The sequence below is a fragment of the Amblyraja radiata genome, chromosome 4 (genome assembly GCF_010909765.2).
Source record: "Amblyraja radiata isolate CabotCenter1 chromosome 4, sAmbRad1.1.pri, whole genome shotgun sequence".
NCBI classification, from domain to species: domain Eukaryota; kingdom Metazoa; phylum Chordata; class Chondrichthyes; order Rajiformes; family Rajidae; genus Amblyraja; species Amblyraja radiata.
Window position 1 is genome coordinate 53,122,968 of NC_045959.1, and position 27,749 is coordinate 53,150,716.

General features: G+C 45.5%; 1 protein-coding gene across 1 annotated transcript in view; it reads right to left on the minus strand.

Moving 5' to 3' along the window:
- Nucleotides 1–4,399: 4,399 nt before the first annotated feature.
- Nucleotides 4,400–27,749, minus strand: part of LOC116972104 (cadherin-7-like) — a 78,999-nt gene continuing 55,649 nt past the window's right edge. Inside the window, exons 6-12 of the mRNA XM_033019450.1 lie at nucleotides 23,408–23,595; nucleotides 17,736–17,989; nucleotides 16,827–16,963; nucleotides 14,100–14,221; nucleotides 9,144–9,261; nucleotides 6,840–7,091; nucleotides 4,400–5,435 (exon numbers count right to left, since the gene is read on the minus strand). Of these exons, the coding sequence (XP_032875341.1) occupies nucleotides 4,948–5,435; nucleotides 6,840–7,091; nucleotides 9,144–9,261; nucleotides 14,100–14,221; nucleotides 16,827–16,963; nucleotides 17,736–17,989; nucleotides 23,408–23,595 (1,559 nt within the window). The 3' untranslated portion in view covers nucleotides 4,400–4,947. The remainder of the gene's footprint in view (nucleotides 5,436–6,839; nucleotides 7,092–9,143; nucleotides 9,262–14,099; nucleotides 14,222–16,826; nucleotides 16,964–17,735; nucleotides 17,990–23,407; nucleotides 23,596–27,749) is intronic.

Consider the following 27,749-nt stretch of genomic DNA (forward strand, 5'->3'; position numbering starts at 1 on the left):
GATTGAGAAACTCTGCGGCTAAGCTGGTAAGACCCTTGCCTCGCTAATCAGTCGGTTAAGGATTTGATTCTCATGCCAGGGTTTACAGGTACAGCAAAATTGTGTAGGAAGGAACTGCAGATGCTGGTTAATAGACACAGACTGCTGGAGTAACTCAGCAGGTCAGGCAGCATCTCTGGAGGAAAATAATTGGTTGCCTTTTGTTCCAGTGAGAGAATGGATAATGCTTCTGTTGAGTTTTCTATTAACAAAACTCTCACCAAGGGTGCCGTAAGGTGACCAAAAAGGCTTTTGGCACACTGGCCTTCATCAGCAAGAGTATTGAGTGTATAAGCTGGGAGGTCATGTTACAGTTGTATAATACATTGGCGAGGCCACATTTAGAGTATTCAGTCCTGTTCATCATGTTATAGGAAAGATGTTGTCAAGCTGAAAAGGGTGCAAAGAAGATTTACGAGGATGTTACCAGGACTCGAGGGCCTCAGCTAGAGGGAGAGAATGGACAAGCTAGGACTCTATTCCCTCGAGCGCAGGAGGATGAACGGTGATCTTATAGAGTTTTGCAAAATTATGAGAGGAATAGATTGGGTAAATGCACAGAATCTCTTGCCCAAAGGAGGGGAATGGAGAACAAGAGGACAAAGATTTAAGGTGAGGGGAGAAAAGATTTAATAAGAATCTGAAGGGTAACTGTTTTATGCAAAGGACTGTGGGTGTATGGAACGAGCTGCCGGAGGAGGTAATTAGGCAGGTACTATCGCAACGGTTAAGAAACATTTAGACAGGTACATGGATAGGACAGGTTTAGTGGGATATGGGCCAAACGCAGGCAGGGGGACTAATGTAGATGGGACATCTACAGTATCTCAGCGGGTCAGGCAGCATCTCTGGGGGAAAAGAATAGATGACATTTCGGGTTGGAACCCTTGCTCAGGCTGAGAGAAGATGTTGGCAAAGGAGTAGAGGTGAAAAAAGGCCAGAACAAATCAGGGCTGGCAACAGATGACCTCAGGAAGTGTGGAGCACATTCGGACAGCACCCTTGGTCAGGATCGAATCCGGGCCTCTGGCACTCTAAGGCAACAACTCTGCCGCTGTGCCAATATGCTGGCCTTGTTGGAGCTGTTGCTTTTCAGAAGAATGGCTAACACAAAGCCAGACTTCTCTCTCAGATGGATCTAAAATATCTCATGGTACTACTCTAAAGCAGAAAAGGGCAGTTCAGCAATGTCTGTTGGTTAATATCTATCCCACAGCTGCAATCATACCTGGTTGTTTTCACCTTGTTGTTTCCAGATGTTTCCCCTATGTGTGCAAGTTGGCCTTTGCAGTTCCTACATTACAACAGTGGCTTACGGCACAAAAATAAATCTGAAGAAGGGTCACCTATACATGTTCTCCAGAGAAACCGCCTGACCTGCTGAGTTATTCCAGCACTTTATAGCCCTTTATACAAAAATATCTCGCTGACTATAGGGACGGCACAGTGGCACAGCAGCAGAGTCGCTGCCTTACAGCGCCAGAGACACAGGTTCGATCTGGATCGCGGGTTCTGTTAGTCCGGAAGTTTATGTTCACCCCTGACTCCAAAGACTTATGGCTTTGTAGGTTAATTGGCTTTGCTAAAGATTGTAAATTATACCCATTGTGTAGGATACTGCTGGTGTAAAGGGATCGCTGGTCGGTGTGGTCTCGTTGGGTTGAAGGGCCTGTTTCCGCGCTGTATCTCAAAACTAAACTAAAAGACTGTAAAGTGCTTCAGGACATTCTGATGTAGTCCTGAATGTACTTGTTCTGATGTAGTGAACAATGCCAGAAGAGTGTAGGTCGTTTTAGAAATTGTAATGCCCCAGTCCCACTTAGGAAACCTGAACAGAAACCTCTGTAGACTTTGCACCCCACCCAAGGTTTCCGTGCAGTTCCCGGAGGTTGCAGGTGGTTGCTGGAGGTTGCAGGTAGTGGAAGCAGGTAGGGAGACTGACAAAAACCTCCGGGAACCTCCAGGAACTGCACAGAAACCTTGGGTGGGGAACAAAGTCTCCAGAGGTTTCCGTTCAGGTTTTCTAAGTGGGACAGGGTCATATGGGTCTGTTACTCACTCTGTTATTTTGAGGGGAGAACTGATCGGAGCATAAAATGATGAGAGGCATACATAGGGTATTCAGACTGAACCTGTTCTCCCAGGGTAGAAATTTCAAAGACTAGAGGTCATAGCTTGAAAGTGTTTAAATGAGATGTGCAGGGCAGGTTTGTTTTTAACACGGTGTGTGATGGGTGCCTGTAACACGCTACAAAGGGTGGTGGTGGAGGCAGATGCTACAGTGCCGTTTAAGATACTTTTAGTTGGGTACATGGACATGGATATGTTTCCACTAGTGGGAGAGTCTAGGATCAGAGGGCACAGCATAAGAATAACAGGACATACCTTTAGAGCGACAATGAGGTGGAATTTATTGAGCTCGAGGGTAGTGAATCTGTGGAAATCATTGCCAAAGACTGCTGAGGAGGCTGTCATTGAGTATTTTTAAAGCACAGATTGACAAATTCATGATTAGTAAGGGTGTCAAAGGTTACAGGGAGAAGGCAAGAGAATGGGGTTGAGAGGGTAAGATTGATCAGCCATGATTGAATGGCGGAGTAGACTTGATGGGCCAAATGCTCTAATTCTGCTCCTATGAGCTTATTGTTTATGCAAGGAATGGAGAGATACGGATCACATGCAGGCAGAAGAGATTAATTTAATTTAGTAAGAATAGTCAGTTTTTTCAACCTTTTTTATTTTTTAGTTTGTTTTAAAGTATGTATTTAATGTTCCTTCATGTGTTTTGTATGGGGGGTGGTGTGGGGGGGTGAGGGGGAAACCGCTTCGGTCGCCTCCTCCATGGAGAGGCGACTTTTTCCAGGTCGCCTCCCCCGTGGCCTAACATCAAGGATCGGCGCGGCCTTTCCCGGAGACGCGTCCGGGGCTTCAGCGGCGGGCGCAGCGTGGACTCTCGGTGTGGAGCGGGTGAACCCTCGCTGGGGCTCGCTGGAGGGGAGCGCTCCGTTTCGCTGGCCCGGGGCAGCCGGCAGCCTGAAGTCGCAGCCTGAAGCCGCGGTCTGCAGAGCTCCAGCTGGTGCGGCGTCTACAGCCCGGAATCCCTCGTGGGGGACCCGGGGGAAGAAGAAGCCATCACTGCCGGCCCGCGGCCAACTTCTACCGCGGGTCCGGCATGGACTTACCATCACCCCTGGAGGGGAGCTTCGACCGCCGGCCCTGCAGTCTACGGTGCTTCTGGCTGCGGCAGGTACTTTAAATCTTGATCGCCGGCCTGCGGCCTACAACAACTTAAAGCCGCGGTCTCTGGTGAGGAAGAGCCGATCCTGGACTGACTCTGGACTCTGGTCCTGTCCACGGGGGGGAAATGGAGGAGGACTGGCCAAATTTTTGTGCCTTCCACCACAGTGATGAATGCTGTGGTGGATGTTTGTGTTACATTTATGTGTTCTTTATTATTGTATCGCTGCTGACAACCCAATCCTTGCCGGGTCACTGCTCGTGCGGTCGACCGGTTGGTGCAGAGAGTAGCTTTGAATGTTTGTCTCTTCTTGATTGTGTCCCTTTCTTTTTTTTAAAAGCTACTGTAATGCGCCCTTTAAATTGCCCCTCGGGGATGAATAAAGTGCTTGATTGATTGATTGATTGATTGATTGATACACAGAATGCTGGAGTAACTCAACAGGTCAGGCCGCATCTCTGGAGAACATTGATAGGTGACGTTTCGGGTCTGGACCCTTCTTCAGACTGATTGTAGGGGATGCTGGCAGCAAGAAAATGCCAGGACTAATCAAGGCCGGCAACAGATACCTCAAGCAAGGTGGTTCCGTTTGGCCAATTATTGGCTAAGGATGGTGTGATGCCAAGAGGGATACATCTTTGTGAACTGTGGAATTGGTTAACCAACTACAATCAGTCTGAAGAAGGGTCCCGATCCGAAGCATCACCCCTCCATATTCCCCAGAGATGATGCCTGACTCTCTGAGTTACTCCAGAACTTTGTGTCTGCCTTTGCTAAATTAAAGAATGAATATCTCTCCACGCAACTCGAAATCTCCTCAATGTGTCTTCCTTACAGTCATTCATGAACATCACACACAGTGATGTTTTCAATGATGGTGTAACGCCCATTGGTGATGTTTGTTCCAGTGAGTGAATGGACAATGCTTCTGTTGAATATTGTATCTAACAATATCCTCACCGAGTGTGTCAAGGTAGTTCATGTATACATAACACAGGAGGCTACTGGAACCCACAGCCTTCTGACAAAAGATAGATGTGTCTCCAGCCAGCCATGGCGACTTCTAACTCTTGAGCTTAATGGAATGGAATGCCTTTGAGGAAGTTTGTGATTCAAATCATATTGATGGTCAAGACTTTATGCCAACAAATTCAATAATGGAACAGAATGTGAAATGAATCGCTTCATTCTGTCTTTAGTTTGCAATGTCCCAAGTCTTTGTCAGGTGAGAGCATGAGTCACCAGATCCACATTCTCCATGGGTCCTGTGGATATGCAGGTAATGGAGGGATATGGATTGCTTACAGGCAGATGAGATTAGTTCTTGGGTGCGATCTTGGCATCGTGTTCAGCACGGACATTGTGGGCCTGCTCCTGTGCTGTACTGTTCTATGTTCTATGTAGATCCAACTGCAGGGCACATTAGCCTAGTTGGTGGTCGCGATGATTTTTCCTTTGCCTTCTGGATTACACCAAGTATTACAGGTTCAAAATGTTTTAAGATGGAGTAATCTTCTGATTATAGAATGGAGCAGAATTGTGTTTTGTCCTTGGAGAATGTGGGGATTGGCTGAGGATTCCTAGGGGCTTTGTAGGTGGACGTGATGATTTCAGAGGCACCAGGGTATCAGGAGGACTTTCACCGAGATATTTAATACTTGTCGCCCCACTCATGAAACTGGCTCACAATTCCCGTACAGTTCTGCCAGCTTGTAGAAGTGTGGTCCCCAGTCTCTGAGATGATCGTAAGATAGGTGTGAAATGGAGGCTAGAGAGGACATGGAGCTCAGGGAGCTTGCCACGGAGCCGCTGCCCTCAAAGGCGTAGGTCTGCAGGGAGTCGAAGGGGAGGGCGGAGGGATCTGTGTCGGTTTCCCGCAACCTGTCCCTGATGAACTCTCGGAAGATGGCCGCGTCCGGGCCCGTCCCGAGCGACCGCCTGTATGCCGACCGGACTCCCGCCGCGACATCCACGCGTACCTTGGGCCCGCCCCTGGCGTCAGGCCCCCTCAGGGCAGCCATGTTGAAGGCCCGGGTGTCCTCCTCGCCGCCCCCTTCGTCGTCATACCTGACGATGTTCTCACGCACGTCATCCACATCATCCGTGCAGTCGGGCTCCTTCCTGTGCTGTCGCAGGATGAGAAGGAGGAGGACAATGGCTGTGAGGGGAGGGAGGGAGGGAGGAAACCAAGAGAAGAGACTCAGTCTGATAATAACTTGGTGCAAGATCCAGGAAACAACAGTGTGCACTCACTTTACTATATAGCAACATTTCACGGACTTTACATACAGCAACGTTTCAAAGAATGTTGCACAGGTACTGTACATGGAGAGGAAAGATAGACACAAAACGCTGGAGAAACCCAGTGGGTCAGGCAGCATCTCTGGAAAAAAGCAATAGGTGACATTTTGTGTCTGAGTTACACCAGCATTTTGTGTCATAGAAACATAGAAACATAGAAACATAGAAAATAGGTGCAGGAGTAGGCCATTCGGCCCTTCGAGCCTGCACCGCCATTCAATATGATCATGGCTGATCATCCAACTCAGTATCCTGTACCTGCCTTCTCTCCATACCCCCTGATCCCTTTAGCCACAAGGGCCACATCTAACTCCCTCTTAAATATAGCCAATGAACTGGCCTCAACTACCTTCTGCAGGAGAGAATTCCAGAGATTCACCACTCTCTGTGTGAAAAAAGTTTTCCTCATCTCGGTCCTAAAAGATTTCCCCCTTATCCTTAAACTGTGACCCCTTGTTCTGGACTTCCCCAACATCGGGAACAATCTTCCTGCATCTAGCCTGTCCAACCCCTTAAGAATTTTGTAAGTTTCTATAAGATCCCCCCTCAATCTTCTAAATTCTAGCGAGTACAAACCGAGTCTATCCAGTCTTTCTTCATATGAAAATCCTGACATCCCAGGAATCAGTCTGGTGAACCTTCTCTGTACTTTGGCAAGAATGTCTTTCCTCAGATTAGGAGACCAAAACTGTACGCAATACTCCAGGTGTGGTCTCACCAAGACCCTGTACAACTGCAGTAGAACCTCCCTGCTCCTATACTCAAATCCTTTTGCTATGAATGTGTCTTTCATTGGTAAATGAGCATCTGCATTTCTTTGTTACTGCTGTGTCTTTTGGTTAATTCACTGAGAGATAAATTGTTTATCCATTCCTACCAGCTTCAAGAGCATTACCTACTGCTTTCAATTTTATACTTTACACTTTAGAGATACAGCGAAGAAACCCGTCCTTCAGCCTACTGAATCTGTGCCGACCAGTAATCACCCCGTACACTAGTTCTATCCTACACCCAAGGGACATTTACAGAAGCCAATTAACCTGCAAACCTGTACATCTTTGGACTGTGGGAAGGAACCTGATGGAGCATCTGGAGGAAACCCATGCAGACACAGGGAGAACGTACAAACTTTGTACAGACAGCACTCGTAGTCAGGATTGAACCTGGGTCTCTGGCACAGTGAGGTAGCAACTCTACTGCTCCACCACTGTGCTGCCCCGACACGTCCTTGGTTTCACGGGGAGGCAGTGGGATCGCTCACCTAGTATCATCAGAATGCAGACGACCACCGCGATGAGGGCCCCCGTGCTGAGGCCAGCGGGCAGCAGGAATGCATCGGTGTTGCACAGTTGCCCAACCCCATTGTTGCTGCATTTACACACGAGGACAGTCAGCGTGTTGGTGCTGCTGAGGGATGGATCCCCACTGTCCTCTATCACGATGGGCAGCAAGTGAACCGCCTGCTCTCGACGATTAAATCCAACAGTCCGTGTCAGGATAGAGGCGCTGTTATCTAAGACAAAAACAAATTATTTATTAATTAGAGAAGACTTTACACTTTACAGACACAGCTCGGAAACAGGCCCCTTGGTCCATCGAGTCCGAATCAACTAACAATCACCCGTACACTACCCAGAGCAGTCTGAAGAGGGATCCCGACCTGAAATGTCACCTATTCCTTTTCTCCAGAGATGCTGTTTGACCTGCTGAGTTACTCCAGCATTTGAGTCTATCTTCAGTGTAAACTAGCATCTGCAGTTCCTTCCTATCACCTGTACCACTAGTTCTATACTACATGCCAGGGACAATTTACAGAAGCCAATTAACCCACAAACCTGTGTCTTTGGAATGTGTGGAGGAAGCCGGAGCACCCAGAGAAAACCCACGCGCTCATGGGGAGAACATAAAAACTCAGTACAGGCAGCACCCATAGTCAGGATCAAACCCGGGTTTCTGGCGTTGTAAGGCAGCAACTGAGAGTCATGGGAAAGGGAAATGAGAGATATAGAAGGTACATAGAACAAATGAATGAAAGAAATGCAAAAAGCAATGATGATCAAGGAAAGGTGGAGCCCACAATGGTCCATTGTTGGCTGTAGGGTAGGTGATGATCCGTTATACAGACAGTGAAACCTCCTGCACCCTTGCAGAACTTATGGACTTAATTAACTTCACTACAAATTTCCATCCTCCACTCAAATCCTCTTGGACCATCGCCAACTCCTCCCTCCATTGTTGGCATCCTGGCATCCCTTCCTTATCACCCTGGCGCTATGACCCACGAATGGCCAGCTTGGCCGGGCCCAGGAGCAAACCAACCAGGGCATCGTCTGATCTACCCATTCCCCTACATACTGGGTGCCCAAAGATGAAGATGGTGGGACTAAAGTATAGCCAGATAGCAAGGAGCAGCTACTTCAAATACTTGAACAGAGGCTGCAACCTCACACACGCCATGTACACATGGAATACATACACTTCCGGCCCACTGAGGTTGCAGCTTCTGAATTGTTTGGCATCGCCAGCAGCTGAACGTCATGGTGGGTACACATGTCACAATTATTCTCCATCACATGGTGGAATACAGGTCACTAGTATGCAGCAGCATTCAAAGTGCAATTTCGCACTAATGGTGGGGAGTTGCACGGAAAACCTGCGACGTAAGCAAACCTGATCACGTTGCAATGCCGGGCCGTGCAAGAAGAGGGACGAACGTTCAGGGGACAACCGGAATGGAGGCGACGGCTGCAACGGGCCCTCACAGCCGGCTGCAGCTGGGACTGTGAAAATGCACCAAATTGGCACCTGTAGACTTTAGACTTTAGATGTACAGTGTGGAAACAGCCCCTATGGCCCACCGAGTCCATGCCGGCCAGCGTTCACCTCAGACACTAGCTATCCTACACATGAGGGACACTTTACAATTTCCAGAAACCAATTAACTACAAGCCTGCACATCTTTGGAGTGTGGGAGGAAACCGGAGCATCTGGAGAAAACCCACGTGGTCACAGGGAGAACGTACAAATTCCGTACAGACAGCACCCGTAGTCAGGGTCAAACCCAGGTTTGTAAGGCAGTGACTGTACCATTACACCACCATGCCGCCCTTTTAGATTTAAAATAAACGCTTATTGCACTTCTCCTTCTACCTCTTTGCATATCTTGCATAAAAACTCAGTTTGAGTTTAGTTCGAATATAGTTTATTGTCACCTGTACAGTGAAAAGCTTGTGTTACGTGCTAACCAGTCAGCAGAAAGACAGTACATGATTACAATCGAGCCATTCACAGTGTACAGACACGTGATGAAGGGAATAATGTGAGTAACGTTTCGTGCAAGATAATGTCCAGTAAAATCTGATCCAAGATATCTGAGGGTCTCTAAACGTAGTCCGATTGTCTCAAATGCCACAGTGGGCTGTTCTATACATTCCGTTCAAACTGGGGGATTGTTCTTATACATGATGATAGTCTTGCTGATCTTTATGCAAAAAAGTATTTCACTGTCCCTTGGTACACATGATCAAAAGAAGCCATTGAACCATTGAACGTTGCAAGATCCTACCTTGATTATCGCTAATGGTGAAATTGGGATTACTGCCTACATCTGCCGCCAGTGTGAAGTGGAAATATTGTCCCTCCAGTGGGTCATCTTTGTCCACCGCACTGATGGTCTGAATGAGCTGAAGTGAGAAAGATTCAGGATCAGCTGAGAATCAAAATCAAGAGGCCTCACAAGTTCATGTTTATAAATTCTTGGAGCAGAATTAAGCCATTCAGCCCATCGAGTCTACTCCATTCAATCATAACTGGTCTATCTTTTCCTCTCAACCCCATTTTCCTGCCTTCTCCCCATAACCCCTGACATCCATGCTAATCAAGAATTTACAATCTCTGGCATAAAAAATATTAATTTACTTGGCCTCCACAGCCATCTGTGGCAATGAATTCCACAAATTCACCACACTCTGAAGAAATTACTCATCATCTTTCTAAAAGTATGTTCTTTTATTCTGAGGCTGTGGCCTCAGGTGCTACATCTTCCCATTAGTGGAAACATCCTCTCCACATCCATTCTACCCAGGCCTTTCACTATTCGGTACGCTCATCCTTCCCCTCTAGAACACAAAGTGCAGGAGTAACTCAACAGGTCAGGTACCATCTCTGGAGGACATGGATAGGTGACGTTTCAGGTTAGGAGCCTTCTTCAGACTCCTCTGGAGAACAAGGGTCTGAACAGAACAGTACAGCACAGAAACAGGCCCTTCGGCCCACAATGTTTGTGCCGAACATGATGCCTAGCTAGCCAAAAAATGCTGGAGTAACTCAGCGGCTCAGGCAGCATCTCTGGAGAAAAGGAACAGGTGATGTTTCGTGTCGGAACACTTCTTCAGACTGAAAGATAGAGAAGACAAGATCAAAACAAATCTGCCTATACATGCTCCATATGCCTCCATTTCTATGTGCCTGTCTAAAAGCCTCTTAAACGGCACTATTGTAGCCACCACCACCCTTGGCAATGCGTTCCAGGACCCACTGCTTTCTGTGTAAAAAACATATCCCACATATCTCCATTAAATGTTCTCCCTCTCACCTTATAACGATGCCCTCTCATATTAGTCATTTCCACCCTGAGAAAAAGGTTTACGACTGTCTACCCTATCTATGCCTCACATACTCATTTAAGTACTTCTATCAGGTCTGCCCTCAACCTCCGACGTTTCAGAGAAAACAAACCGTCGAATTTCACTGTACCTTAATTGGTACACGTGACAAACTGACCTTTGAACCTTTGAAGTCTATCCATCTCCCTGTAGCTGAAACAATAGACAATAGACAATTTCCCCCAAACCAGGCAGCATTTTGTTACGCCTCCCCTGCACTCTTCCAAAGCCTCCACATCTTTCCTGTAATGGGGCATCCCAAAGAATGGTCCCGACTTGAAACCGCCTATCCATGTTCCCCAGAGAGGCTTCCTAACCTGTTGAGTTACTCCAGCACCTTGCATCTGCAATTCCTTGGGTCTTCTTTTTGCTCTTTACATGCCATGAGGAAGTAGCCTGGAACATCGAGTCATGAAGCTGTTAAACACGGGAACAGGGCCTTCAGCCCACTTTGTTCATGCTGGCAAAGTTGGCATTCTGGGCTAGTCCCATTTGCCTGCATTTTCCCTATAGTTGTTTAAATACCTCCTGTCCATATAACTGCCCTCCCATATGTCTTTTAAAAGTCGTATCGGCTTATATAGCTTTCTCTGGTAGATCGTTCCAGTTACCAGAATTCAAATTTAGGGGCAGCACAGTGGCGCAGCAGTAGAATTGCTGCCTCACAGCACCAGAGACCCGGGTTCGATCCTGACCTCAGGTGCTGTCTATATGGAGTTTGTATGATCTCCCTGTGACCACGTGGGTTTTCTTTGGGTGCTCTGGTTTCCTCCCACACTCCATCGATTAATTGTCTTCAATAAAGGTTGTAAATTTTCCCTAGTGTTCTGGATAATGCTAGTGTACGGGGTGATTGCTGGTCAGCATGGACTCGGTGGGCCAAACTCTAAACACAGCAACTCTAAAATCTAAAGTGTAGGATAGAACTACTGTAGGGGTGATTGTTTGCCGGTGCGGACTTGGTGGACTGAAGGGACTGTTTGCACGCTGTATCTCTAAACTAAATTAAACTGAAAAGGTTTGGGGAGATTGGCAGATGTTTGCAGATCGGCAGATGTTACTGTTTTGTGCCCCGAAGGATGGAAGAAAAAAAGAGGAAAAAAAGCGCAGTCTGTGGAGACGGGGGTGGGTGGGAGGGGGGGAGGTTTATTCTCGTCGTGTAAAGTCATGAGTGGCTGGGATCAAGGACAATAAGGTCAGCGGCCTGAAACAAGGTCAACAACAAGAACAGATTCCCATGAGAAGAGGGTAGAAGGGTTGGCGGAGGAGGTGGGAGGAGGAAAATAGTCAAGGAGTCATATTGCTTGAAAACAGGCCTTTCGGCCCAACTTTCCTTTACCTAATCTACCAAAACTACCTCATCTTGTCTTTATTCCATCCTTATTACTCTCTTAAGTGTACACCTACACCTCTTACACGTAACCATGCATCTGATGAAGGGTTCCAACTCGAAACATCACCTACCCCTTGTCTCCAGAGATGCTGCCTGACCCGCTGAGCTACTTCAGCACTTTGTGTCCATCTTCTGTGCAGTTCCTTCCTACACTCCTTGTAGTAGCTGCCTATATCTTATAGTCATAGTCATAATCTGGAAATATTGGAAATAGGCCCAATTTGCCCACGCTGACAAACATGCCCTATCTACACTTGTCGCATGTGCCTGCATTTGGCTCATATCCCTCTAACCCTGTCCTACCCATGTACCTGTCCAAATGTCTTTTGAATGTTGGTTATAGTATCTGCATCAACTATCTCCTCTGGCAGCTCGTTTCATAAACACACCACCCTTTGTGTGAAAAACGTTCTCCTCAGGTACGTATTAAATGTTTCTCCTCTCACCTTAAACCCATGTCCTCTGGTTCTTCATTTCAAATCACAAAATTATGTCGCTCCATGAGGGGTGGAACTCACTACCTGAGCTACTATCTACCTCACTGGAGACCCTCAGACAGTCTGTAATCAGCCTTTACTGGACTTGCACTTTACCTTGCTTATTGCACTAAACATTATTCCCTTTATCATTCCTCGGTACACGTGACAATAAACTCAACACAAACTAATCACAGTGGAGCCTCACTTCATTCCTGTTGCTCCCTTTTAGTGTAGGAAGGAACGGCAGATGCTGATTTACACGGAAGATAGACACAAAACGCTGCAGTTTCTGGGCTTATTTTATTGCCCTAGATCATTTATAGGATTCTTTTCAACAAATGATACGTGATAACTCGTGATGAAATTTTTCAGCTTTAACCAATAAAAAGTGATCAAGAAAAACGGCTCAGGGGACCGAACTGGACAAGTATTTTTAAAAAAACGATAAATCTGCTTGCCTGTATTAAAACATTAACCTTGGAAAATGTTAGAATTTTCTTCCATTTGCTTTAAGAATAAAATGCACGGCTTGCAAAATGTTCAAACAGACGATCGATCCCTTTGGTCAGGGGGAGCGTGGTGGTCTGTGGTGTGATTGGAAGGAGCAGAGGGCAAGAGGGGAAAGGGCAGATGGTGAAGTGGTGAGGAACAGAAGCCAATGGTGATAAGTGGAAAGTTTAGTTTAGTTTATTGTCATGTGTACCGAGGTACAGTGAACAGCTTTAGTTGTGTGCTAACTAGTCAGCCGAAAGACAGTCGAGCCATCCACAGTGTACATATACATGATAGAGGGAATAACGTGAATAGTGTTTAGTGCAAGGTAAAGTCCAGTGAAGTCCAATCAAAGGTAGTCCGAGGGTCTCCAATGCGATAGATAGTAGCTCAGGACTGCTCTCTAGTTGTTGGTTGGATGGTTCAGTTGCCTGATAACAGCTTGGAAGAAACTGAATCTGGAGGTGAGCTTTTCACACTTCTATACCTCTTACTTCTTGCTACCAGGCAACTGAACAATCCTATCACCGACTAGAGAGCAGCCCTGAGTAACTATCTACCTCATTGGAGACCCTTGGATTATCTTTAATTGGATTTTATTGGACGTCTTCTTGCACTGAATGTTATTCTTTTTATCCTGTAACTGTACACTGTGGACGGCTCGTTTGTAATAATGTGTAGTTGTTGTGTTGACTGGAGAGCATGCTACAAAAAGCTTTTCACTGCACCTCGATACATGTGACAATAATAAACTAAACTAAACTAGTGAGTAGGGAGTGGATGCGAAAGTGGGATAGCATAGAACTGATGGGAAGGGATGATTGATGGTTGTCGTGGGCTGAATGGCCTGTTTCTATGCTGTATCTCTTAGTTTAGTGTGACTCTATGCCCAAAATACACAAAGGCCAAACCGATTTCACCGGCCATGGAACAATTAATGATGGGCACTGATGTCCAGGGGATGATTGGGTTAATGCACGATGATCATTTGACGGCACCGGGCCTCTATTTGCTGGAGTTTAGAAGGATGAGGGGGAAATCTCATTGAAACTTACCAAATAGTGAAAGGTCTGGATAGAGTGAATGCAGAGAGCATGTTTCCACTAGTGGGAGTGTCTACGACCAGAGAGCACGTACCTTTAGAAAGGAGATGAGGAGGAAATTCTTTAGCCGGAGCGTTGTAAACCTGTGGAATTCATTGCCTCAGACGGCTGCGGAGACCAAGTCAATGGGTATTTTAAAGGCAGATATTGACAGATTCTTGATTAGTAAGGGTGACAAGGGTTATGGGGAGAAGGCAGCAGTATGGGGTTGAGATGGAAAGATAGATCAGCCATGATCGAATGGCGGACTAAACTCGATGGCTGAATGGCCTAATTCTGTTCCTTTGACATGAACTTATATCATGACCAAGTACAAAAAACCTCACAATCTGACGCTTGCATCAACTTCATTGCAACAGGTACAGCCTCACAATTCTTGGCACCGCCTACCTGTCCGTACTTTGCATTTTCACATACAAACGTTTCGTAGGGAATGGGAAACACGGGAGGGTGATCATTCTTATCCAGGACGCCGATTTGCACCAAGACGGATGTAACCTTCTCTGAATCACCTTGATAAATAAAAATAAATAAATAAATAAATAAAATAAAACAACAGATAATGTAGAAGGTGTTTACTAATACCTGTGTATCTTTGTCAAAGTATAACCATTCAATTTGACTATATTACCCAGTCTGCCATTTGCTGACGTTTATTAAAGAAGCAATTGCTAAATGATACTAATGTGTAATGTTTTATGTATCATTCTTAACAGTCACCGTATGTCATGTTGTCACTTGCGGGCGGAGCACCAAGGCAAATTCATTGTATGTGAATACTTGGCCAATAAACTTATTCAAATTCATACCATCAGGGGGCGCCGCACAATGGCTGCCTCGCCAATGATCTGCCTTTGTCTTTTCCTTCTTTGTGAGTTTAGTTTGTTGTAAAATGTATATTTTAGTTTACCTTTAGTTTTGTATTTGTGGGGGGTGGTGGGGGAAACTTTTCTTATCTCTTACCTTGACAGAGATGCGACTTTTTCCCTGTCGCATCTCCGTCCGCACTGCGACCTAACATCGTGGAGCTGGCGGCCTCTTGTTTGGGGCTTCCAGTGCTCCAAAACCGCGGAGCATGCAGACTTAAACATTTTGGAGTGGGCGATCCCTTTGCCAGGGGTCGGCCTTTGGTGCTCCAACCTGCGGGACCTGTGAACCTTAACATCGTGAAACTCGCGGTCTCTGGTTAGCGGCCGACTTCGGAAACTCCAAGCCGCAGGAGTTTTGACCGCCCCGATGCGGGAGTTTAGACTGCCCCGATGTGGGAGCTTGATCGCTGGTTGCTGATGGTTCGACTCCCCCGACCCCGGGAGGAGAGGAGGAAAGAAGATAAGACTTTATTGCCTTCTATCACAGTGGGGGACGTGGAGGAGCCGCTGTGGTGGATGTTTATGTCTAATTTTTATGTCGTTGTGTGGCTTGTTGCTTTTTAAGCATGACTGTTTGGCAAACCAAATTCCTCGTATATTGCAAAACATAATTGGCTAATAAATTACGATTATGATCATTTGAAAAAGCTATTTGTAGAACTTTTGTAGAAAAGCTTTTAGGGAGGCACGGTGGCACAGAGGTAGAGTTGCTGCCTTACAGCACCAGAGACCCGGGTTCAATCCTCACTGCAGGTGTTGTCTGTACAGAGTCTGTACATTTTACCTGTGATTTGCATGAGTTTTCACCGGGAGCTCCGGCTTCCTCACACATTTCAAGAACATACAGATTTGTAGGTTAATTGGCTTGGTAGAATTGTAAATTGTCCTTGGTGTGTGTAGGATAGTGTTGGTGGGCGGGGATCACTGGTTGGCATGTACTCTGTAAGTCAAAGGGCCTGTTTCCACTCTAAAGTTTAAAGGTATAAAAAAAAGGATCTCTATCATCAGATACAATCGCCCTAATTTTTTTAAGTCGGGCAATTTTGTTTAGTGCCGACCAGCGATACACGCACACTAAAGGGCCTGTCCAACTTGGCCGTCATTTGCATGCCATTTACGCGACTTCCAAAAATGTGGTTGGCACGTTGTGACGCATGGGTAGCGTGTGGGTAGCGTGGGGCAGGCGCATGGAGAGGCGTGGAGGAGTACGGAGTTGAGCGTGGTATCGCGCGATGCTCCAGGATTTTGTGCTGCACGAAATCTTCGTGCACCACCGGCGTGGCGTTTCGCTTACGCACGCGGACGTACTGCGGTTGCACGCTGACGTCCTGACCTCGCACGTGTAGTGCATGGTGACACATGATTACGTCACCGTGCGTGACCATGCGCCGTCGTGCGCCGCCCATATGCAGTCGGCCGCAATGAGAAAATAATTACGCCGTAATCATCAATGCTCTCAGAGTAATGCCTTCAGAGTAACACCTTAATAAGTATTTTTGAAAAATCCTTAGTTAAGGATGTTTCAAAAGTTAATATCCAGGTCAGGATTGCAGATTTTATATCCTAAAAGAACACTAGTAACCAAATTAGTTTTTTTTTAAATAACCACCAACAATTTTACTTACACCATTTAAAAAAAAATTGCAAACTAATTCTTAAGCTGGGTTCAAACCCTCAAACTGCTATAATGGAATACAATTTTGTGTTTGTTGGGAGTATTTCAGAAAGTTTAAAAGTAAATGAATTTTCCCAGCAAACAATAATTTTATCAATGTTTCACTTAACAAATGATGTTAATACACTGACTAATTCTACTTGCAGAGCAGATAAAATATTTGAAGGCGCATGATGACGGGTGATGACGCGCACGACTGTCGCGCGTCAGTCACTAACGGCCTGTCGCGTAAATGACTTCACACTATCCTCACTCGGGACAATTTACAATTTTACTGAAGTGAATTAACCCACAAACCTCTACATGTTTGGAATGTGGGAGGACACCTCTAGCTTACCGGAGAAAACCCATGTGACACAGGGAGAACGTACAAACTCCACAAAGACAGCACCCGTAGTTCAGGATTGAACCCGGGTCTCTGGCTCTGTAAGGCAGCAACTCTACTGCTGCGCCACCATGCTGCACAATTGTATCAGATGTTTGGAGATTGTTCTCCGTATCTGTAAAGTACTAATGTACCTGACCTGCTGACTTTCCCCAGCAAGTGTCTGGTGTTGTTTTGTATGGACTTACCTACTTCTGCAGCCAAGATGGATAAATTGTACCAGGCGACCTCCTCTCGGTCCAGGGATTGGGAGGTTGTGATGGTGCCATTGAAGGTATCAATGAGGAAAGTACTGTCCATGCCTGTCCCACGATCGATGGAATACCTGCACAATTTATAAAGAAGCAAACTACATCATCTGAAACCGTTTGAACTTTGCAGTGTGAATTCACCTACAAATGAATACACAAACTCTCCAAAAGTAATTTGCTGAGCATACAAGCTCAGCAAACCTCTTCGTTTGGATGAAGGCTACAACTTAGTTTAGGGTGGCAGGGTGGTGCAGCGGTAGAGTTGCTGCATTACAGTGCCTGAGACCCGTGTTCGATTGTGACTATGGGTGCTGTCTGTATGGAATTTGTTGACAATGTGCTTCCCCGATAGAGGCTGTTTGATCTGCCAGCAGTATGATGCTGATTGTACCTGCAGCTTCTCATAAAATAAAGATCAAACTTCAAACGGTAAGTTCTCGTTTAATCTTTTTAGTAAGGGCAGCACAGTGGTACGGGGAAGCTGCCTGAACCACCGAGTTACTCCAGCACTTTGTTAACATGCTGTTAACCAGCATCTGCAGTTCCTTGTTTCTACACTTTGCAAGTCAAAACACTTCCAGTGTAAACTTTTGAATTCTGTTAAGAATTAAGTGAAAGGATAATGGAAACTAATAATAGTCGTTGGCTTAGCTCCTCATCTATTCTGTCCTACCATTTACATTGTGTTGACTTTTTATAAGAAAGGAGATAGCAAGGTTTAAGTGTGCAATTTCCTCTCTGTTGTCAGAGAGACAGCAGAAACTCTTGTAATCAGTACTGATAGGGGAGTTTCCGCACTGCTTGATGGAATTGGCAATCAGATGCACAGTTTCAAGCATCACCGACCTGATTGAATTGCTTGCTGCATCAGGGTCCCTGGCAGAGACCTTTCCCACAGGGGCTCCGGGCTCTCGATTCTCCTGAATCCTGAAGGTGTAGGTGGGAGAGAGAAATAGCGGTGGCTCGTCCACATCCAGCACACTGATCTTCACGTTGGTCCCATCTTTAAACGGCCCCAGCTGCAGAAACCTCGGATCGATGTGTTTGTTGATTGCCTGCACCCTGAGGCTAAACCACCTTTTGCTCTCGTAGTCCAGAGCCTGAGGGAAATACAGACAGGGTTCGATCAGCCACTGATCATTACCGATTCCAGAAACGTCAGGATATTGATCGTACGCAAGCTCTGAGATGGATCACGCACAGTATCTGATTAATCCCATGTTTGTTCCTTTAAGTAGTGTCTTTTCACTGGTTTAATTAACACTGAGGCCCTGGGCATCAGTCTCATTAGTCAACCAGCTCCTGGAATTGGCACAACATGCTGGAGTAACTCAGCGGGACAGGCGGCATCTCTGGAGAGGAGGAATGGGTGATGTTTCGTGTTGAGACTTCTTCAGCAGTCTGAAGAAGGGTCTCGACCTGAAAGGTCACCCATTCCTTCTCCTCAGAGTTGCTGCCTGTCGTGCTGAGTTACTCCAGCATTTTGTGTCTATCTTCAGTGTAAAACAGCATCTGCCATTCTGTCCTACACAGCTGCTGGAATAACTCAGTGATTGGTGAGGTTGGTTAGCAGTTAATCACCTGAGTCATAGAGCCATACAGCACAGGAACAGGCCCTTCAGCCTAACTTGCCCACACCGGCCAACACGCTCCTTCTACGTTAGTCCCAACTGCCTGCTTTTGGTCCTCATCCCTCTAAACCTTTCCTATCCTTGTACCTGTCCAAATGTCTTTTAAATGTTGTTATAGTAGTCAAGAGTTAAGACTGAAGAGTGTTTTATCATCTTATGTCCCAAAACAGAACAATGAAATTCTTACTTGTAGCAGCACAACAGATATGTAAACATACTCCGTATAACCCATAATAAACAACAAAGAAAGTTCTGTATCTATATATTGCCTCATCTGCCTCAACTACCTGCTCTGGCAGCTTGTTCCATATACCTACCATCATCTGTGTAAAAAGGTTGGCCCTCAGGTCTTTCCCCTAAATCTTTCCCCACTCATCTTAAACCCATGTCCTCCGGTTCTGGTTCTTGATTCTCCTATTTCTGCGTAAGAAGGCTATTCACCCTATCTATTCCCCTCATGACTTTATACAACTCTATAAGATCACCCCACAGCCTCTTGCGCTCCAAGGAATAGAGTACAAGCCTGCCCGACCTCTCTCTATAGCTCAGGCCCTTGAGTCCCGGTAACATCCTCATAAATAAGTGCAGGGCTTCATATCTCAGAGAAGGGTGATAGGAAAGGATCATCAACAGGGAGTTAACAGGAAGTTAAGCCTTAACTTGACAGGTAAGGGCAACATGGTGGCGCAGCGGTAGAGTTGCTGCCTTACAGACCCAGAGGCACATGTTTGATCCTGACCATGGCTGCTGTCTTTACAGAGTTTGTAAATTCTCCCTGTGACCACATGAGTTTTCACTGGGTGCTCCGGTTTCCTCCCACTTTCCAAATTCGTACAGGTTTATCGGTTATCTGGCTTCTGTAAAATTGTAAATTGTCCCTCGTGTGTAGAATAGCGATGGTGAACGGTGATCGCTGGTTGGCTTGGACTCCGGGGTCGAGAGGCCTGTTATCAATGCTGCATCTCTAAGTCGATAAGTCTAAAGGTCTCACAGACTCCAGGTCATAATTGATAAATATCTTTTCCTTATCTTTTTTTTCATTTTGCAGGATGAGGGACACACTAACAGAACCGGCAATTGACACATATCTGTAAGATTACTCATCAGCCTCCTGCACTCTAAAGAACAAAGGCCCAACCAGCCCAACCTCTCCGTAAAACTCAGGACCTCGAATCAAGTCAACATCCTCGTAAATCTTCTCTCTGCTCTCTCCAGCATTCTATCCGGCAGCACAGAAGCAAATTAAGCAGCAAACCTCCATGTCGTCAGAGTCTGGGAGGAAACCGAAGCAGCAATTGATAGATTCTTGATTAGTAAAGGTGTCAAAGGTAAAGGGGAGGAGGCAGGAAAATGGGGCTGAGAAGGAAATATAGATCAGCCATGATTGAATGGCGGAGTAAACTGAATGGCCTAATTCTGCTCCAATATGGTCACCCAGAGAAAACTCACGCGGTCACAGGGGAGAACGTACACAATCCATACAGACAGTACCCGGAGTCGGGATTGAACCCGGGTCTCTGGCGCAACCCGGGTCTGTGGACGACAGATGGCACAATGGGCTAAGTGTTCGGCTGGCAACCGGAAGGTAGCTGGTTCGAATCCCGCTTGGAGTGCATACTGTCGTTGTGTCCTTGGGCAAGACACTTCCCCCACCTTTGCCTGTGTGTGTGAATGTAATTATGTGAAGCACTTTGGGGTCAATGCAAGTTGACTAAAAATGTGCTATATAAATAAAGACATTTAATTTAATTTAACTCTACCGCTGCGCCACCATGCCATTCTGTAGTTGAACCATTTCCAATGAGAGGCAAAAGTCTATGGCCAATCGTTTAACAGTTGCAGTCTGTGCAATGCTTCATTTCAATTGTGCTATTAGGAAATTCCATCAATAAGTAAAATTGCTGCACTGGTTTTTGGAAGTTTGAGCTATTGATCGGGAGATATGAGTTCAATTCCCACTACAGCAACAATGGAAGTCAATTCAGTGGATTAAATAAATATGGCAGTATCAATCTTGAAGCAGGAATATTTATTTTACTGATTTGAAAGACTGTTACTGGCAAGGGTCACATTTACTGTCATACCTTAATTGATTTTGAATGGTGGAAGCAGTTAGGAACCAACTACTTTAACCATAAGCATAATACAAGGTGCTGGAGCAATTCAACAGGTCAGGTTTCAAGCTGAAAAGGGCGCAGAAAAAGATTTACGTTGCCAAGACTCGAGGGCCTGAGCTATAGGGAGAGGTTGAGCAGGCTGAGACTCTATTCCTTTGAGAGCTGAGGGGTGATCTTATAGAGGTATACAAAATCATGGGAAGAATAGATCGGGTAGAAGCACGGAGTCTCTTGACCAGAATAGAATCGAGAACTAGAAGATACAGGTTTAAGGTGAGGGGGCAAAGATTTAATAAGAACCTGAGAGGTAACCTATTTACGCAAAGAGTGATGGTTGTATGGAACGAGCTGCCGGAGGAGGTAGATGAGGCAGAGACAATCAAAACGTTTAAGAAACATTTAGAATGTATATGGATAGGACAGGTGTATTGGGATATGGGCCAAATGCAAGCAGGTGGGACTAGTGTAGATGGGACAGGCTTGTCATTATGGGCAAGTTGGGCCGAAGGCCTGTTTCCACGTTGTATATCTTTGTGACTAGGTAGCACCAGGGAAGGGAATGGATAGACGATGGAGCCCCTCTGGAACAGTTAACCATTGAGCACATGGCGCTAAACTGGAAGTAGAGACAAGGAACTACAGACACTGGTTTACACAAAAAGACACAAGTTGCTGGAGTAACTCAGCGGGTCAGGGAGCACCTCTGGAGAACATGGATAGGTGGTTACGGTTTGGGAGACTCCTTCTGGTAGGTTCATCTGTCTCCTTTCAGGCACACGGGCATCTTTCCCACATAGAGTCATAGAGTCAAACAGCATGGAAACAGGTCCTTCTGCCCAACTTGTCCACACCGACCAACATCTCATCTACACTAATCCTTTTCCTCAGCCCTCCTGGCCAACCGATTATGATCCTGCTGCAATTTTTGATAACCATCTTCACTATCAAAATAGGACGTACATGGTAAATGGTAGTGAATTGAGGAATGCAGTTGAACAGAGGGATCTAGGAATAACTGTGCACAGTTCTCTGAAGGTGGAATCTCATGTAGATAGGGTGGTAAAGAAAGCTTTTGTTGTGCTGGCCTTTATAAATCAGAGCATTGAGTATAGAAGTTGGGATGTAATGTTAAAATTGTACAAGGCATTGGTGAGGCCAATTCTGGAGTATGGTGTACAATTTTGGTCGCCTAATTATAGGAAGGATGTCAACAAAATAGAGAGAGTACAGAGGAGATTTACTAGAATGTTGCCTGGGTTTCAGCAACTAAGTTACAGAGAAAGGTTGAACAAGTTAGGGCTTTATTCTTTGGAGCGCAGAAGTTTAAGGGGGGACTTGATATAGGTCTTTAAAATGATGAGAGGGATAGACAGAGTTGACATGGATAAGCTTTTCCCACTGAGAGTAGGGAAGATTCAAACAAGGGGACATGACTTGAGAATTAAGGGACAGAAGTTTAGGGGTAACATGAGGGGGAACTTCTTTACTCAGAGAGTGGTAGCTGTGTGGAATGAGCTTCCAGTGGAAGTGGTGGAGGCAGGTTCGATTTTATCATTTAAAAATAAATTGGATAGGTATATAGACGGGAAAGGAATGGAGGGTTATGGTCTGAGTGTAGGTAGATGGGACTAGGGGAGAATAAGTGTTCGGCACAGACTAGAAGGGCCGAGTTGGCCTGTTTCCGTGCTGTAATTGTTATATGGTTATATGGTTATCTGCAATACCACCCACTTTTGTATCATCTGCAAACTTGCAAATCTTGCCATGTACATTCTCATCCAAATCATTGATAACAAACAGTAGTGGGCCCAACAGCAAACCCTGAGGCACACCACTAGTCACAGGCCTCCTGTCCGAGAAGTTACCTGCTTCGGGGTGACCAAAATTGAACACAATATATGCCAAGCAGCCAGATGTCCAAACAAGGACCATAACACTCCTAATCTGGTCTATATGTAGCCCCAAACCTACCAATTATGGTTGACTCAACTGCTTTCTGTTTGGGGCATTTAAGAATGATGAAGGGGGATCTAATCGAAACCTATTGAACAATGATAGGTGAAGATAAAGTGGATGTGGAGAGGATGTTTCCACTAGCGGGAGAGTCCAGGACCAGAGGGCGCAGCCTCAGAATAAATTGACGTACCTTTAGAAAGGAAATTACGTGGAATTTATATAAACCAGAGGGTGGAGAATCTGTGGAATTCATTGTCACAGTTGATGATGGTAATTTTAAAGCAGAGATTGATAGATTCTAGATTAGTCAGGGCATCAAAGGTTACAGGGAGAAAGTTGTGATGAAAAGACAGATCAGCCATCATGAATGGCGAAGTGGACACGATGGGCCGAATGGCCTGATTTTTCTCCTGTGTTTAGTTTAGTTTAGTTTAGTTTAGAGATACGCCGCGGAAACTGGCCCTTCAGCCCACCGAGTCCGCGCCTGGAAGCGATCCCAGCACACACAAACTAGGGAATATTTTTACCAAGCCAATTAACCTACAAACCTGTATGTCTTTAGAGTGCAGGAGGGAACTGGAGATGCCGGAGAAAATTCACGTAGGTCAGGGTGAGAATGTACAAACTCCGTACAGACCAAACACCCGTAGTCAGGATCGAACCCTGGTCTCTGGCGCTGTGAGGCTGCAAATCTATTGCCGTGCCACCATGCAGCACAATATCTTATGGTCTTATGGACAATAACTATTAACAATATCCACATCTGTGAATGAATTGAAAACAAAAATTCAGAAAATAAGCATGCAAGCCAAACCTTCTTCAGAATGATGACACCTTCCTGGGTCTGGCCATCTGCAACTATGTTGAATGAATCTGAGCCATCACTGCCTTCTACACTGAAGGCCATTTCTGCATTTTGTCCAGTGTCGGCATCTGTGGCCAGCACTCTCCCCACTGTGGTCCCTATGTCGGTGGATTCCAGCAACGTAAAGTGGTACAACTCTGGAAAGGCGAGAGAAAAGCAACAATAGGGTCAGAAGTCCACTCTCAGCTTTTAACGATCAAAGAAAGAAAAGAAAGAATGAATCCACCCTCCCTGGTTCCCCACATAGACAAACCAAACCCCCACCCCCACCCCCACCCCCCTTCCTCTGGCTTCATAATTTGCAACACTCTAATCGTTTTGTCTCACACCTTCTGTTTTTTCCATCTCTGGCCTTTCTCCATCTATCTGCCTATCAAACACCCACCTCCTCACCTGTGTTCACCCATTACCTGCCACGCTTTTTCCTGCTTTGTCTTGCGCCTCCTCTCTTCGAAATTTCTTATCGCCATCTCTCACCCTTCCCCCCCCCCCCCCCCCCCACCCCCCCTTAAAATCAGTCTGATGAAGAATCCTGACCCGAAAAGTCACCTATCCATGTTCTCCAGATTCTGCCTGACCCACTGAGTTAATCCAGCACTTTGTGTCCTTTTTTGGCTCCAGGACTGTTAACCTCTGAGAGTGCAAGGCATAACATCCTCTCAGTAATAAGTGGATATGTGTATATTGATGTGGAAAAGTGCCTTCACGATCAATTGGGTGATTAGGTATTTGGATGTGCAATGCCCTGAACACTTCACCGATGAATACATGTTTACATTCTCTTTAAGCGATGGGTTTCTAGTGTTCCTTGTGGATCATCACTGCTTCTCTCAATCCATCATGGTATTCACTTGACATTATATTTTCACTTGCTGTGGAGTGCCATCTGCTGCAAACTCAAGGGAAAATATAACAGTGAGTTCAGACGGTGATAACAAGCTGTCACTGGCCGGATGAAAGCAAGCCGGGTGCATTGTATTGCAAGTGGACTGATCCTCAGGGCAGGCATTTTTAGACCGTGACTCTAATTAGCTAACTTGTGCCGGGAGTAAGTGCGGCATGGTGATGCTGCGGTCGAGTTGCTGCCTTACAGCCTCAGAGACCCGGGTTCGATTCTGACGATGGGTGCTTGTCTGGACGGAGTGGGTACATTCTCCCTGTGACCTGCATGTGTTTTCCCCGGGATTTCCGGTTTCCTCATTCCAAAGACGTACAGGTTCATCGGTTAATTGGCTTTGGTATAATTGTAAATGGTCTCCAGTGTATGTAGGATAGTGTTAATAGCGTTAAACTCAGCCGTTTTGCCACTGTGCTCCCCCCCACCCCTCCCCACTCCAATCAGTCTGAAGGAAGATCCCGACCCAAATTGTCACCGAGCCTTTATCTCCAGAGAAGCTGCCCGACCTGCTGAGTTACTCCAGCACTTTGTGTCCTCATAATTTAATGTTCCTAATTGCATGCGTATTTGATTAAAGAGATCTGCATTTAAATAGTGACTTTTTGGTTATTAGAGTGTGTTTTGGAGGTAATTAAAGGTTTCTGAAGTGTCATCACAATTGATTGGAAAGATATTAGCAGCCAATTCACACACAAAAACCTCCCAAAGACGGGGATGAGAAAATGACCAAATAATCTTTTTTGTAATCAGCATAATTTGTCGAGCTAATTGCGAGGCAACTACCGTTGAGGACACAGATGTACACTGCACATTTATCTATATGCATCTCAACATGGTGTGGCAACAGTTCCAGCTAAGACTGCATGAAATTACAGAGGATTGTGGACACAGTCCAGACCCATCACACAAACAAACCTCCCTTCCACTGACTCCATCTACACTTCACGCTACCTCGGCAAGGCCAGCAGCATAATCAAAGACAAATCTCATCCTGGTCACTCCCTCAGCTCCCCCACTCCCATCAGGCAAAAGGTACAGAAGTTTGAAAATGCACACCTCAAGATTCAGGGACAGTTTCTTCCCAGCTGTTATCAGGTAACTGAACCATCCTATCCCCATCTAGAGAGCAATCCTGACCTCCCATCTACCTTATTGGAGACCCTCAGGTCATCTTTAATCAGACTTTACTGGACTTTATCTTGCACTAAATGTTATTCCCTTTATCTTGTATCTGTGTACTGTCGATATCTCGATTGTAATCATGTATAGTCTTTCCGCTGACTGGAAGCACTCAACAAAAAGCTTTTCACTGTACCTTGGTAAAGTAAACTAAACTAAACTAATCTAAACTAAAGTAAACTAAACTATAATAGAATAAGTCCATTCATGACAGCTGGGGTTGAATTAAGGCAAAATGCTGCAGCTGCTGGAAATCTGACATCAATCATACTGAAGAAGGGTCTCGACCTGGAACGTCACCCATTCCTTCACTCCATAGATGCTGCCTCACTCGCTGAGTTTCTCCAGCTTTTTGTCTACCTTTGATTTTTCCAGCATCTGTAGTTCTTTCTTAAACATAAAATCAATCAATAATATTTTGCCGACACATGGGACTGTAGATGCTGGAATATCGAGCAAAAAAAACACAAACCCAACAGGTCAGGCAGCATCTGGAGACCGTGAACAGTTTTTGTTTGAATGCCCTCCAATTAAATCAGATAATACTACGCAAGCGTACATTCAAGTCAAACTCAAGTACAGCAGGTAGTAAAAAGAGGTAATGAGGTAGGTTGGAGGATTGGGACAACATCCTAGCTGATGTAAGAACCTTCAGAAATCTGATAACAGAGGGGAAAGAAATGTCAAACTTTACTTTAGACTTCTGGAAACAGGCCCATCGGCCCACCGAGTCAACATCGACCAGCGACATCGACCAGCCAAACACTAACACTATTCTATACACTAGGGACAATTTACAGAAGCCAAGTAGCGTACAAACCTGCACCTTTTTGGATTGTGGGAGGAAACTGGATGGCCTGAGAAAACCCACGTGGTTACAGCGAGTCCGTACAAACTCCATACAGACGAGCACCAAACCCAGGATCAAACCCAGTTTTCCGGAGCTGTATGGCTGCAGCTTTACCACTGCGTCACTGTTCCTTAATCTGGTGTTACATGCTTTTAAGCTTTTGTACCTTCTGCCCAACAGGAGAGGGGAGAAGAGGTAATGATGTGGGTGAAAATGATCCTTGATTATGTCGACTGCTTTCCCAAGTCAGCACTAATTGTAGATGGAGTCGAAGGTGGGCAGTCTGGTTTGTATTATGGACTGGGCTACATCTACTGCTCACAGAGGTGGCATGGTCGCGCAGCAGTAGGGTTGCTGCCTTACAGCGCCAGAGACCCAGGTTCGATCCTGACTATGGGTGCTCTCTGTATGGAGTTTGTACGTTCTCCGCGTGGGTTTTCTCCGGGAGTTCCACTTTCCTCCCACGCCCCAGACACACAGGTTTGTAGGTTAATTGGTTTGGTAAAATTAAAAATTGTCCCCAGTGTGTAGGATTGTGTTAGTATGCAGGGATCGCCAGTCGGCGCTGACACGGTGGGCCGAAGGGCCTGTTTCCATGCTATATCTCTAAATTATACTAAATAAAGGTGTTTCGTAAAGTGGTCACCTACACTTGACGTGTGGAGACCATATTGTGAGCAGATAAAGCAGTACCAGTGAATTGAAAGGAAAGCAAGTAATTAATCTGGACCCTGTGTATTAAGCAATAAGGAGAAAATATCAGCTGAATAAAGGACTTGTTAAAATATAAATTAAAATGCAGGGGCTTCCTGGTCTATGAATAATTTCACGTACAGAAACCTAATTTGATGCAAATGTTTGTTATACATTTTTACAGTTGTGTTCAAGATAGCAATAATACTAGCAATAAAATGCTTTAATTGTGGTGTTCATCAATAACTGGATGCAGTGTATATTCCATGAGTTTTATCATGGGTAATGTTTGGGTGATTAATCAACTAAACAGTAAAGATTTACAGTAGGTGTATGTACAACGATAGATACAATATGGATGCAAATAGAAAATGGATGTTTCTGACTTACTTTCTACATAACTGTAACACTGTTTACTGCACTCTGGTGTTTTTATTTTTGCACTACCTCCGGTGCCAGAGTATGGCTTGATTACATTAATCTCTGGTATAATTTAGCAAAGCACAAATTGGTGGAGGAACTCCGTGGGTTGGGCAGTATGAGGTGCAAGAGTTTGAAAATGCATACATACCTCCAGATACAGGGACAGTTTCTTCCCAGCGGTTTAGCTTAGTTTAGTTTAGCTTAGAGATGTATTGTGGAAACAATAGACAATGGACAATAAGTGTTGG